Source organism: Papio anubis, chromosome 7, assembly GCF_008728515.1.
Source record: "Papio anubis isolate 15944 chromosome 7, Panubis1.0, whole genome shotgun sequence".
NCBI lineage: Eukaryota > Metazoa > Chordata > Mammalia > Primates > Cercopithecidae > Papio > Papio anubis.
Genome location: NC_044982.1, coordinates 120,997,717 through 121,011,985, shown reverse-complemented (window position 1 = coordinate 121,011,985; position 14,269 = coordinate 120,997,717). Strand labels below are relative to the sequence as shown.

Sequence of the window (14,269 nt, the reverse complement as noted above, 5' to 3'; positions counted from 1 at the left end):
TAGAGTTGTCCCCTCACAACTATCAAAAACAGTCTTTTACCAACTCTTAATCAAGTTTCTTTCTCCTCTTCCTTCTCCCTTCAGCAGTTATTTCAAGCCTTAGCCATAATCTACTCAAACACTGTCCCCCTCCCTCAGCACTCTGCCAATGCACGAAAATTGGGGCTACAAGACGTGAATTACCTAAACCACCCATTTCTTCCTTAATCTCAGTGCCACCATAATTACTTTTTGGCTTATCTACATTTGTGCCCAGTCCTCACTTTATTTCCTTCAGTGTCAAGAGGAAATGTCCCTTTCCCTGCTCCAAGTTAATCTTTTATTCATTTATTCTTTTCATTCAAGAAATTGTATTAAGAGTCTACTGTGTTCCAGGCACAGGAGAATATAACATTAAACAAGACACATACCATCTCTGCATCCCCCAGAAGTTTGCAGTCTGGTAAGAAAGACAGGCATTAAATAATTGCACAAGTCATTAATGAGTTAAAGTTTTGACATGTGCCTTGAAGAAGATAGACAGGGAACTCTGTAGAGGTACAATAGGGGAACATAGTCCTCTCTGGTGTTGTGATACTTAAGGCAAGATTATAAGTATGAGGAGAAGTTAAGCTCCAAGATAGGAACAGAGTATGTCAGGAGAAAAGGCCAGTGCAGCTGGAATAGAGAGAGCCAAAAAGGGCTGGATGCAGTGGCTCACACCTGTAATCCCAGCACTTTGAGAGGCAGAGGTGGGTAGATCACTTGAGGTCAGGAGTTCAAGACCAGCCTGACCAACATGGTAAAACCCCGTCTCTACTAAAAACACACAAAAATTATCCGGGCATCGTGGCATGTGCCTGTAGTCCCAGCTACTTGGAAGGCTGAGGCAGGAGAATCACTTGAACTCGGGAGGCAGAGGTTGCAGTGAGCTGAGATCGCATCACTGCACTCCACCTTGGGCGACAGAGAGAGACTCTGTCTTAAAAAAAAAAAAAAGAAAAGAGAGCCAAGAAGGAGGGTGACCAGAGAGTTGGACAAGTATAAGTTGACATAGACAATATGAAGATAGATGATAGAAAACCATTAAAAGATTTTTAAGCAGAGGAATAAATGACATGATTACATTTAGACAATCTGATTCTCACTTTGAAGACGAATCAAAGGAAGGCAAAGCTAATGCAGTGAGGCCAGTTTAGAACCTGTTTGTAATAGTATACGTAAGAGATGATAATGTCTTGAACTAAGGTGATAGTGATGGATAGAAGTTGACAGTTTTGAGAAGTATTGAAATGGCATTGACTGTGTGTGTAGAGTGAGGAGTCAAGGAGGAGTGCTAGGCTTCTTACTCAAGCAACAGGTAACATGGTAATGCCATGTACTGAAACAGAAAACTGTTGAAAAGGTCAGATTGCAGGGGGGAGATCAGAGTGCACTCGTAGACTTGTGGTGGTTGAGATGGGATGAGACATCCAGGTAGAGATGCTCAGTAACAGTGATTGTGAGACCTGGCTCCCTCATGTATCTGCTCTTTGTCCTGTGTTTTCAGTTCCTCCCTGTCTGCAGGCTTTTTCTGTCACTCTATGCTGTCAAGGCTCTTTTGCCTTTTAAAAAATAGGAAAACAAGCTCCTCTATGGATAGAGCTCTGTGTTCCTCCCGTTGTTCTCATCCTAATTTCTGTGAGAGTGGTCTACATTTGCTCTTGTTACCTCCTCACTGCATCTTATTATGGTCTTTAACCCTCTATCATTCCACTGAAATTGCTCTTTCAGATGTCACAAATGATGATGTGATTGCTAAATTTAAAGGGTATCTTTTCGGTTTTCATCCTGAATACTTCTGCTACATTTGATATGAACCACTTTCTCCTTGAAATTCTCTCCTTTTTTCTCTGACCATATCTTCTCAATCATCTGCCTTCAATAGGAAGCATTCTAAATATTGCTGTTCCTTGGAGTTTTATCCTGGGCGCACTTTTCTACACACGCTTATGGCTTAAAACTAACACTCACCCCAAAATACATGTCTTCATCTCAGACCTCTCCCCTGCGTTTCAGACTTATATAGCTAACTAACTTCACCTAAACATTTCACTGGTTCCTCAAATTCAAGTATTTAAAACTGAACTCACCAACTCCTGTCAAACTTACTCCCTAAATATTTCTCAAGTGTACCTTCTGTCTATTACTGCTATCATTGCCCTTGTTTAAGCTCTCATATCCTGCTTTTATTTTAAAAACCATTCTTAGATAAAACATCCCTCTCTTTGACTCCTTTATATATCTCCTCTGGTAGCCACGTAAGTGATTTATACAGATCTAAAATCTTACCATCCTCATTCCCTTGCATTTCATGGCTTCTTAACACCTAGGGAATAAAAACTCCAACTGTGTTAGCATGACACGTAAACTTTCCATGATGTGGCACCTGCTTATTACTTTCCAGGGTCATCTGTATTCACTCTTCTTTTCATACTTCACATTCCAAAAATATGGAACTCTTTTGTCTTTCTTTAGTGCTTTAGTTTTGTGCTCTATGCCTCAAAACTCCCCTGCTGCCTCCTCTGCTTAATGTTATTATCCTTTGTTTCACTTTTTTCCAGGAAGCATCCTAGAACCCCCAGAATAGATGAGTTGACTTTTGGTTAGCTTCCCGAACATACTTCCATCAGAGTGCATTAGAGATGATCTCAATGAGCATCTTTACCTTCTACTAGATTATGAGTTCTTTGGAGCAAGAATTTAATCTTATTTTTTTGTTGAATTCCTATTGCTCAGCACAGTGCCACATACATAGTAGATCTGCATATTTTTGTTGAAGTAAACTGATGAAAAGACATCTACAGAAAAAAGTCAGATCTCGGTGCCTGTTTCTTTGCTTATAAAATGAAATACTGATCTTAATATGTTTGATTGTTTTCAGCCTTAAAATTTTAAAAGGCTGAATTAAAATAACCTGATATTAATGAAGGATAGAAATTATCTTGAAATAATAACAACCCTAGAACAGCGCTAATAGAACAATCTGTGATGATGGAAGTGTTCGCTATCTGCACTGTCCCATACGGTAGCCACCAGCAACATGTGGCCATTGAGCACTTAAAATGTGGCTAGTGTAACTGATGAGCTGAATTTTTAATTTAAATTTAAATACAGCGTCATGTGAATAGTGACTGACTCCTATAGCTCATGACAACAGGGATTAAAAACAAGATTAATTCTACTCCCCAAATTGACTTATTGGGTAAAACAAGATTAATTTTAAATGTGGCTAGCTGTAACTTTATTATAGTCATATAATAAAATACTGTTACCACTGCAGATCACTGTAACAATGTGAAAACTCTAACTCCCAGAGAACTTCCTACGTGTTGACTGATTACCACAGAACAAATATTATATGTCTTATTTTTTTATTCCCTTGCTCACAAGTAATAAGTGCTTTTACTTTTACTTTATTTTTTCTTCATACTGTCTTATGATTAAATATAGCATAGTGCTTTTCCCCTCCATTTTCTTTCTTTTTGAGAACGTTTATTAAAGTATAATTTATAGGCATTAAAAATTCCTTTGACAGATGTATACAATCATGAACCACTGCCACAATCAAAATATAGAACATCCTTTTCCCCAGAAAGTTCTTCTGTCGTCTTTTGCATTCCATCCCATCCTTTTACCATTGATGTGATTTCTGCTCTGTAGTTTTGTCTTTTCCAGAATGTCAGATAAATGCAGTGCTACAATATGTAGCCTTTTGCGTCTGGCTTCTTTCATTTAGTGTAATGCTTTTGAAGTTCATCCATGTAGTTTGTTCTTTATTGCTGAGTAGTATTTCATTTATATACTATAATTTATCCATTTCTCAGTTGATGGACATTTGGATTATTTCCAGTTTTGCAGCAATATGAATAAAGCTGCTGCAAACATTTACATTTTGCATATGGATACTTCAGTTTTGTAGACATATGTTTTCATTTCTCTTGGGTAAATATCTAAGAGTGGGATTGCTGGGTCATATGATAAGTATATGGAAAACAGTTTGGCAATTTCTTTTAAAGTAAATATACCGTTTTTGCATTCCCACTAACAATATGTGAGATTTCAAGTGGGTCCACATCCTTACCAGCATATGGTGCCATCAGGCTGCTTTATTGTAGCCATTGTGATTGGTATGTAGTGGCATTTCATTGTGCATTTTTCTAATGTCTGAGGATGTTAAGCGTCTTCTTAGGTGCTTATTTGCCATTCCTGTAGCTTCTTTGAAGTATCTGTCAAGTCTTTTACCCATTTTTAATGTCATGCTTTTCATATATTATGAAATCTGTACCTAAATGAAAGTCACAAACACTCTTCTTCTATTTTTCTTCTAGAAGTTTTATTGTTTGAGCTCTTGGATCTAGGTCTGTGATTCATTTTGAGTTAATTTTTATATATGGTGCAAGGTGAGAGTAGAGATTTGTTTTTCCCCCCACATAGATATCAAAATAGTCCAACAACATTTATTGAAAAGACTGTCTTTCCTTCCATTTCATTACCTTGGCACCTTTATCAAAAACCAGTTGACGATAGATGTATAAATCTATTTCCAGATATTATTCTTTTCCATTGACCTGTATGTCTATCCTTATGCCAAATGAGTCTTAATTACTGTAGCTTGATAGAAAGTCTTGAAATCAGTTAGAATTCTCCAACTTTGTTTTTCTTTTTCAGAATTGTTTTGAATATTGTTAGGTCCAATATGTGAGATAATACATGGTGACGAAACAGAATTTATTTCTGTAATATGAGGTTGATTTCAGCATTCAAAAGTCAATATATGTTCACCTTCTCAACAAACTAAAAATGAAAAATCATGTGATCATCTCCAGAGATGCAGAAAAAGCACTTGGGCAAATTCAACATCCATTCATGATAAAACTGTCAGCAAAATAGAGAAGGGAGCTGCCTCAGTGTAATAAAGAGTATTTACAAAAAGTCTACACTACAGCTGATATCATCATTAATGGTTAAAACTTGAATGCTTCACTCCTAGGATTGAGAACAAGGCAAGGATATCTGCCCCTAGCGTTGACCTAGAGATCCTAGACAGCACAATAAGACAAGGAAAATTTTTAAAAAAGAAACCAACACAGGTTAGAAATTAAGAAATAATTATTGTCTTTATTTACAGATGACCTTATGGTCTACATAGAAAAAAATCCCAAAGAATCTCCAAAAAAGCTATTAGAAATACTATATGAGTTTAGCAGAGTTAGAGAATGTGTGGTCAGGATACAAAAACAAATTGTATTTCTGTTAGTAATGAATAATTGGAAATTGAAATTCACAAAACAAGATTTTACGGTAACATCCAAAAATATGACACACTTAGGGATACATCACACAAACTAGGTGCAAGATTTGTATGCCGAAAACTACAAAGCATCATTGAGAAAAACTGAAAGAAGACCTGAATAAACAGAGAGATATATCTTGCTAAGAGATCGAAAGATTCTATTGTTGTATGTCAGTTCTCCAAATTAATCTGTAGAATTAATCCAGTCTAATCAAGATCCTGGTAGGACCTTAAAAAATATCTTTACAAGAATAAATGGACTAGGATTGGGTCTGTAATGACAAAAGAGAAGGCATAGGGTTTTTTTGTTTGTTTTGTTTTGTTTTTAATAGAAATTGACAAACATTCTAAAATAATTTCAGAAAATTCTCCCACCTCTGGGAGAAAGTGAATGTACAAATCATGTTTTATTTGTTTTATTGTTAGCTAGTAACAATAGCTAGTATTTATTGAGAATAATATTAGGTTATTTGAAAACTTTTTTTGTGGCTCACGCCTGTAATCCCAACACTTTGGGAGGCCAAGGTGGGCACATCACCTGAGGTTGGGAGTTTGAGACCAGCCTGGCCAATATGGCAAAACCCCATCTCTGCTAAATACAAAAATTACCCGAGCCATGGTGGCGCACACCTCTAATCCCAGCTACTTGATAGGCTGAGGCAGGAGAATCACTTGAACCCAGGATGCAGAGCCTGCAGTGAACCAAGTTCTCACCACTGCACTCCAGCCTGGGTGACAGAGTTAGACTGTGTCTCAAAAGAAAAAAAAAACAAACAAAAAAAACCACCTTTTTTTGTTGTTGAGACAGGATCTCACTCTATCACCCAGGTTGGAGTGCAGTGGCAGCAATTTCAGCTCACTGCAACGTCTGCCTCTCAGGCTCAAGTGTATTTTAAAACTTTTAATGCGTGTTAACTCAATCCTTAAAACATTTCTGTGAGGTACTATTACTGTTCCCATTTACCAGATGATGTAACAGGCATAGAGAGGTTAAGTGACTTAGAACTGAGACTTAAATTCTAAGCTAGGCTCTCTAGGTCCTGTGCTCTTAACCACTACTTTATTTCAATTTATTTTCTTATTTCAATTTATTTTCTAAGCGCTAAACACTGAGCTTTGTTTTGTATAAGGCTGATACTGTGATCTATAAGTATTGCTTCATTTAAGTGGAAATTTAAATATGCAAAGTTCAAAGTCAGTTACTATACCCATTGCTTGCTATGTCTATAAAGGGTGCTGGTGGGATGGTTGGTGAAGGCATGCGGAGTGGTTATTAGTCAGGGTTCTCCAGAGAGACTCTAGGAGGGGAAGGAGGAGAGGAGAAAAGGAGAGAGAGAGAAGAGAGAGAGAGAGTTGAGGGAAGATGTATCAGGGCAATTGGCTGACATGACTGTGAAGGCTGAGAATGCCCACAATAGATAGGCCATCAGCAAGCTGGAGAACCAGCGAAGCCAGTAATATGACTATTGAAGTCCAAAGGCCACAGATCCAGGAAGCCAATTCTCAGTCTAAGGCCAAAGGCCTAAGAGGGGTGAGGAGAAGGGCTGATATGGTGGTACAAATCCCAGAGTCCCAAGTCCAGAGAACCTGGAATTCTTTCTTTTTAAAGGTGAGGTCTCACTATGTTGCCCAGACTGGTCTCAACTCCTGGCCTCAAGCAGTCCTCCTACCTCAGGCTCCCAAGAGCTAGGGTCACAGAATTCCAAAGGGAAGAGAAGAAGGGTGTCCCAGCTCAAGGAAAAAGAGAAAGTGAATTTATTTTCCTTTCCTCTGCCTTTTTGTTCTTTCCGTGCCCTCCAGCTGATTGGATGGTGTCCTCCAAGATTGAGGGCGGATCTTCCTCACTCATCCACAGACTGACACACCAGTCTCCTTTGGAAACACACTCGCAGGCACTTCCAGAAATTATGCCTTGCCAGCTATGTAGGTAGCCCTTCGTTCAGTTAGTTTAGTTGACACCTAAAATTAGCCAACACAGTGAGTAATCACATTAGAATTCTATTTGCATGTTTATTTCGTATGGCGATTATTTGTTGCCTTTAACAAAGATACTACTTTTTAAAATCGTATTTATGAGAAAAGATTGACTAAGATTTGGTGTATAATGACAAAGGCATACTTTTTGTAATTTATATATGGTATTCATTAGCATAGTGTTATAACTATATTTTCCAAACTAAAAACCAGAAGTTGTATGCCTTTTTGTGTGTGTCAGGAGACAGCCTGTGAAGTACATTAAGACTTTGAAAATTTGGAATTTCCAGGGCATGAAATGACTTTTTAGTCTGGCATTAGAATCATATTTGGAGCCTTTAAAAAACTACCAATTGGTGTCCCTCTTTTCATTCTGATTCAGGAAGCTCTCTATAGGTAGGTCTGATGTGCACCTTACTTGAGATCCACTAATTAATGGAAATAGTTGGATAGGATATCCAGGATTTGGACCATCTAAAAAAACCCAGACTAAAATCCAGGGCACTGTGTTTCATAAAGGTAGGATTTCTCATAAATGGTTATCAGAACAACAGACTCTGAAATTGTAACTTACCCAAGTACTTCTCCCTCTCTTCATTTTCTTCTCTATATGGTGTCTATCTGGTCACACTTAGTTGTACCACAGCTCAGAAATTCTGTCGACTATGTATACAGCTACTCCACTTACGGCCCCTTTATACAATATAGACTTGAAAGTTATTATGGGATAGTTTCTAAAATTGTTGAAACATTACATCTATGCATTTCCTGTCCCACCCCTATAATATTTTTTCTTGTTACTGGTTATTGAAGTTTTCAGAGGTAACAGATAGCTCAGGTTTCCAGATGAGAATTATAAGGAGTCTTTTATATCAGACTGAAAGAAAATGAAAGAACAGCCTTGGAAAAGTAAAATTACTAGTGTCTCCTCCTCCCTTAAGAACCAGAAGAAGTTTGAAGTGAAAAGACTTAAAGATTATCTAGTGTGAGTTCCAGTTTTACTGTAAGTAAAATTAAGCTGAGAAAGGAGGATTGACTTGCCCAAGAGGGCACAAGTATTTTATAGAGAAATAGATTAAAATTCAAATAATTGTATAGTTAAAAAAAAGAAATAGGACTCTTTTCATAATTTAAAGTTTGAATTAAGCTGTTTTACAGTAAATGTTTTTATTTTCTGAGCTTTCAAAAATGTATAAATGTTATTCTTATTATTAATGTCCTTGACAATAAAAGAGCCCAAATAATATTAGTCATAGTTTAAAAGAAAGAAAACCTTGATCCAGTATCTTAGAGTTATAAAGAAAAAGGGTCTACCATCAGTTGAATATGTCAACATATTAGAGAAATGTCTCTCATATTGCTGCAGGTTTTTGTCCCCTGAGTGAGAAATAGGAAATTTATAGGAAATATAGTCATTCTACAGATAAACAATTGTTTTCCATCCTTTGCTTATAGAATTAAAAGCCATATGGTTGTTTTTATGTGTTCCATTAATTGGGAAATAATTGAGCAGATTTGTTTAAGTTTTTTATTCTTTATAGTAATGTTCCAGTAATATATCTTTAATAAACTTACTCTGTTTGTTTGCTTTTTTTCTTCTTGAATGAATATCAGTTAAAGAGAAGTTGACTGCGGATCCGGACAGTGAAATAGCTACAACCAGCCTAAGGGTTTCTCTACTGTGTCCAGTAAGTGTTAACTATTACTTGCTTTCCAGAAAGTTTAACATACATTTTCTTTTTTTATTAAGTATTTTTACTATTTGAGAAATTCTGTTTACTTCTAAAATATGTCCACCACTGTTACAGTTTATGAAAAGTGGAAAGACATCTAGGCATTGCATTTGGAATCTAAACAAGTCTTTAAAAATGATCTACTCTTAGTAAGACGTATCTAAATATGGCCTGTGATTAATGACCATCTCTCAGGCTCAATCGTAAAATCTCCAAATAATAAATGTTTATTGTCTCAGTGTATTTATAAAAATTTTACATTTATTTATTTATTTTTATTATTATTATTTTTTTGAGATGGAGTTTCACTCTTGTTGCCCAGACTGGAGTGCAGTGGCGCCATCTCGGCTCACCACAACCTCCACCTCCCGGGTTCAGGCGATTCTTCTGCCTCAGCCTCCCGAGTAGCTGGGATTATAGGCATGTGCCACCATGCCTGGCTAATTTTGTATTTTTAGTAGAGACAGGGTTTCTCCATGTTGGTCAGGCTGGTCTTGAACTCCCAACCTCAGGTGATCCACCCGCCTCGGACTCCCAAAATGCTGGGACTACAGGCGTGAGCCACCATGCCTGGCTAAAAATTTTACTTAAGATAGTACCTTTCTGAGTAAAAATCTAGCCGTGATTACTCACACATCTCATTTAACCGTTTTGCCAACAATGACCACATTATAACAGTTCACCAATTAGAAACTTCTGTTCAGCCTAAATAGCTGAATTTGTTATACATATAAAAAAGCCTTGAGATATTTTAAGCCGGAAAATGAGATCAGAATCAATAATTTTCATGAAATAAATATATGGTCCCAAGACTTAACCAAATTATTAAACCTGTAAGGGAAAAGGTCTCAAAAACATGTTAAACTAATTTGATGTTAGGCTTATTGGTAGGGATGGTGGTTGAATATGGCCATATGGAAATATGTGAAAAATTAATCATAAATTACCTTGACATTTTGATTACTTTTTGTTCTATAATAATCAAACTAATCATATTTAAACTGGGGAGAAAGAATGAAAGGACACATCTGTTTCCTGCTTTGCCTGATTGTTCAGACAGGCCTGATATTGAAAGCAGTTGATACTGAGATCCTACTACTATCAGATGATGATGAAGTTACTGTATTCTTAAAGAAACAAAGAATTTAAATAGAAATTAAATGTTATTTGTAGTTACAAATATTTTTTTGTAGTTTATGAAACTTCAAACATAATATGAAAAAATTAGTAGATCATGAATTAGTTTCTGTAAGTTATAGAAAAAAATACAATGAAGTTAATTAAAATCACCAAATTCTATCATTGTGTGTATATCCTTCTATTCCTGTAACGTTTATTTTTATTCCTTTTTATAATAAAGCCAATTTTTTTCTTGCGAAAAATATTTTGACTCCAGGCTTTTTATATTAGTGTTAAAAATTCTTTAAGTAACCAGGTGAATGTTACAACAGCCTAGGTTGTAAAGGAGACTGGTGTGGGGTGTGTGTGTGTGTGTGTGTGTGTGTGTGTGTGTGTGTGTGTGTGTATGTATGTGTATGTTTCATGCTTAGAAAAATGGTTCACACACTGAGGAAGTAGAGGGTGAGAAAAAGACAAAAAATGTTTTTAAAAGAAAAAGGTAAAAAGATGTATACTTATTCTACCCTCTTTCTCCAAAACCCTGATTTATCCATTCCCCCTCCATTGTTCTTTGCCGCCTCATTTTGTTGTAAAACACCAATTCAGAAAATACAATAAGTTTAGAAAAGTACATACACTTCTTTTTCTATTTAAATCACTGGAAAGAGTAGTGTTTTTCTGCAGTCTCACTTAAAAGTGTTTATAGTTGTACTAATATATACATGAGGCTTTATGTTTAACACACATATGAAGCATTTATTCGTATAAAGAAGCACTCCAATATAAATCTTAAAAGTTTTATTTGTGGAACTATGTTTTAATTCTGTAGTTCAGGTGCTCATCTCTATATTATTAGAAACTATTAATCACATTTTGCTCTTTGCACCTTTATTTATTTTTCTTTTTTTGAGACAGGGTTTCACTTTGTCACCCAGGCTGGAGTGCAGTGCTGCCATCTCAGGTCACTGCAGCCTCCACCTCCCAGGTTCAAGCAATGCTCCTGCATCAACCCTCCAAGCAGCTGGGACTACCGGCATGTGCCACCACACCCGGCTAATTTTTGTATTTTTTTGTAGAGACAGGGTCTTCATATGTTGCCCAGGCTGGTCGTGGACTTCTGGCCTCAAGCAATCCTCCTGCCTTGGCCTCCCTTGAGATTACAGGCGTGAGCCACCACGCCCAGCCAGCAGTTCATTTTAAATTGACATCTGCTTTAAAAATTCAGAGTATAAAACAAAACAACTATATGTGTATATTGTGTATATGTGTGTATGTATGTGTAAAATATATAATTATAATACTTTCATGGGTTTCTATTTGGCTAAAGGGATAATCCCTCACAGTTATTCTGAAATAGTAAGATCATACATTTTAGGTATGTTTTTACTCAAAAATAAAATTTAGTAATATCTATATGTCAAATTTATAGGATAATAAAGGAGATTTGCTCTCTTTGAAATATGTACATATGATGTCTTACTGTGCATTACAATTGCCCTTATTGTGATGTACAGAGCTCCAAATAAATGAGTTTCTGTTGTTTCTGTGCCATTTAGCTAAAGGCAACAAAAATAATTAAAAATGTTTTTACTCTTTGGGAATTTTATGGTTCTGATTTATTAAAAATAGAGGTGGAGGAATCTTTGAAAAACTGCTTTGTAAACCCAAATACAAATGACTTGGAATTGATAGAAGAAGATAAACTCTGGAAATGTATTTATGAAATATTATTGTGAAAAAAACTTGTGAAATTATTCTTTTTCTTTTTCTTTTTCTTTTTTTTTTTTTTTTTCAGAGACAGAGTTTTGCTCTGTCACCCAGGCTGGAGTACAGTGACCAGATCTTGGCTCACTTCAACCTCCACCTCCCAGGTTCAAGTGATTCCCCTGCCTCAGCTTCCCAAGTAGCTGGAGCTACAGGTGAGCGCCACCACGCCCAGCTAATTTTTTGTATTTTTAGTAGAGATGGAGTTTCACCATGTTGGCCAGGCTGGTCTCAAACTCCTGACCTCAGGTGATCCACCTGCCTTAGCTTCCCAAAGTGCTGGGATTACACGTGTGAGCCGCCACTCCCAGCCCTTTTAAAATTTTTTTATTTTTTGAGACAGAGTCTTGTTCTGTTGCTTAGGCTGGAGTGCAGTGGTGTGATCTCAGCTCACTGCAACCTCCACCTCCCGGGTTCAAGCAATTCTCCTGCCTCAACCTCCTGAGTAACTGGTATTACAGGCGCCTGCCACCACGCCCGGCTAATTTTTTATTTTTAGTAGAGATGGGGTTTCATCATGTTGGCCAGGCTAGTCTCAAACTCCTGACCTCAAGTGATCCGCCTGCCTCAGCCTCCCAAAGTGCCGGGATTACAGGTGTGAGCCACTGTGCCCAGCCGAAATTGTTTTTAATGTCACACTTTTTCCTTTTGCAAGGAGAAAGCACGTTTTATTGACATTTTTAGGGCTTTTTAAAAATATAAGTTGGTTAAAACTTGTATCTAGAATGTTTTCTCTTGCAGCATCATCAGTTACTAATATAGATAGCACTATTATTGTAAAGTTAGTGGCATTAGAAAACACATTTGGGAGTTAAAGTGTTTATATGCAAATAATTCAAACATAATTTATATCCTATAAAGGGAAAGGAAGAATTTGTAATCACAAGATGAAGACGTTCAAAGTTCAGCTTCTCTCCTTATACCAAGTTAGAGAAAATCGATATCTGTTTTTCAGATAATTATTTAGAATTTAGTGATTTTTTTAAAAATCACGAATATAAGAATTATCACATAATAGTTATTTTATTATTCTAAGGCATTTATGTGACAGCTAGTGATGCATTTGAAAGTGAGCTTTTGCTTTTATGTACCCTTTTATGTCTTTCTTGCACCATTTCTGTGTCAGCATTCCTTAAAAACTCTGTAGGTCACCTTGTCAGTATAGCTGAAGATAAAGGCTTGAGAGTTGCTCTCTTGCCTACAAGATATGAACTGACAGCTGGAGATCATGGGGTAAAGGTATGTGAGATGAAGGCCTTTGGAAAACAGCTGCTTTTCAGAGTATAAATTTCTTTTTTTTTTTTTTTGAGACAGAGTCTCGCCCTGTTGCCCAGGTAGGAGTGCAGTGGTGCGATCTGGGCTCACTGCAAGCTCCGCCTCCTGGGTTCATGCCATTCTCCTGCTTCAGCCTCCCAGTGGCTGGGATTACAGGCACTCGCCACCACGCCCAGCTAATTTTTTGTATTTTTAGTAGAGACGGGGTTTCACCGTGTTAGCCAGGATGGTCTCGATCTCCTGACCTTGTAATCCACCCACCTCGGCCTCCCAAAGTGCTGGAATTACAGGCGTGAGCCACCGTGCCCGGCCCAGAGTATAAATTTCATTGCCTATGACTTGGATTCTGAAATAATCTTTATTTCTTACCATCTTATCCGTTTTCATAAACAATCAGAAGTAGTCTGGTAGTTCTACAGTTCATAAACCTTGTGTACTATTACTGTATTTGTCTAGAATTTTTAGTCTGTGGTTTTTCTACTTAGTATTAAGGCAATAGCAAAAGTACCTTATAAAATAGGAATTTGTATTTCATAGATAAGTTAAGGTCTGACATAAGATACAAAAATGTAACTTGGCACCACCAACCAGATTGCTATTTGGAAAATGTTTCTGAACTAATGCCACATGGTATCTTGCCTAATGGTAATTTCTCCGTTATAACTACTTTGTTCTTTTTGGCCTTTTTATCAGGTGCTTATGTAAATCAAATCATAAAAAATTGGTGAGACGGGTGGCTCACGCCTTTAATGCCAGCACTTTGGGAGGCCAGGGTGTGCAGAGCACTTGAGGCCAGGAGTTTGAGACCAGTGTGGCCAACATGGCGAAACCCCGTCTCTACTCAAAATGCAAAAATTAGCGAGGCATGGTGGCACCTGCCTGTAATCCCAGCTACTTGGGAGGCTGAGGCAGGAGAATTGCTTGGGAGACTCTTGCTCAAAAAATAAAAAAATTAAAATTGAGTAGAAGTGCAGTAAGGGAGTCTGATGAAGCTGTTTAATACTTTGTGAGCCCACAATAAAAGAATTACTAAGGTGAAGTTTGGGTGGGTTTCCTAGTGTACAAAGTGATTTAAAGCAAATATGTTAAT

The 14,269-nt window shown here is 37.0% G+C and overlaps 1 protein-coding gene across 2 annotated transcripts in view; it reads left to right on the top strand.

Moving 5' to 3' along the window:
- Window positions 1-14,269, top strand: part of PIAS1 (protein inhibitor of activated STAT 1) — a 139,844-nt gene that overhangs the window by 103,121 nt on the left and 22,454 nt on the right. For both annotated transcript variants that reach the window (XM_003901106.4, XM_021941791.2), the window contains exon 8: window positions 8,903-8,976. In XM_003901106.4, the coding sequence (XP_003901155.1) occupies window positions 8,903-8,976 (74 nt within the window). The remainder of the gene's footprint in view (window positions 1-8,902; window positions 8,977-14,269) is intronic.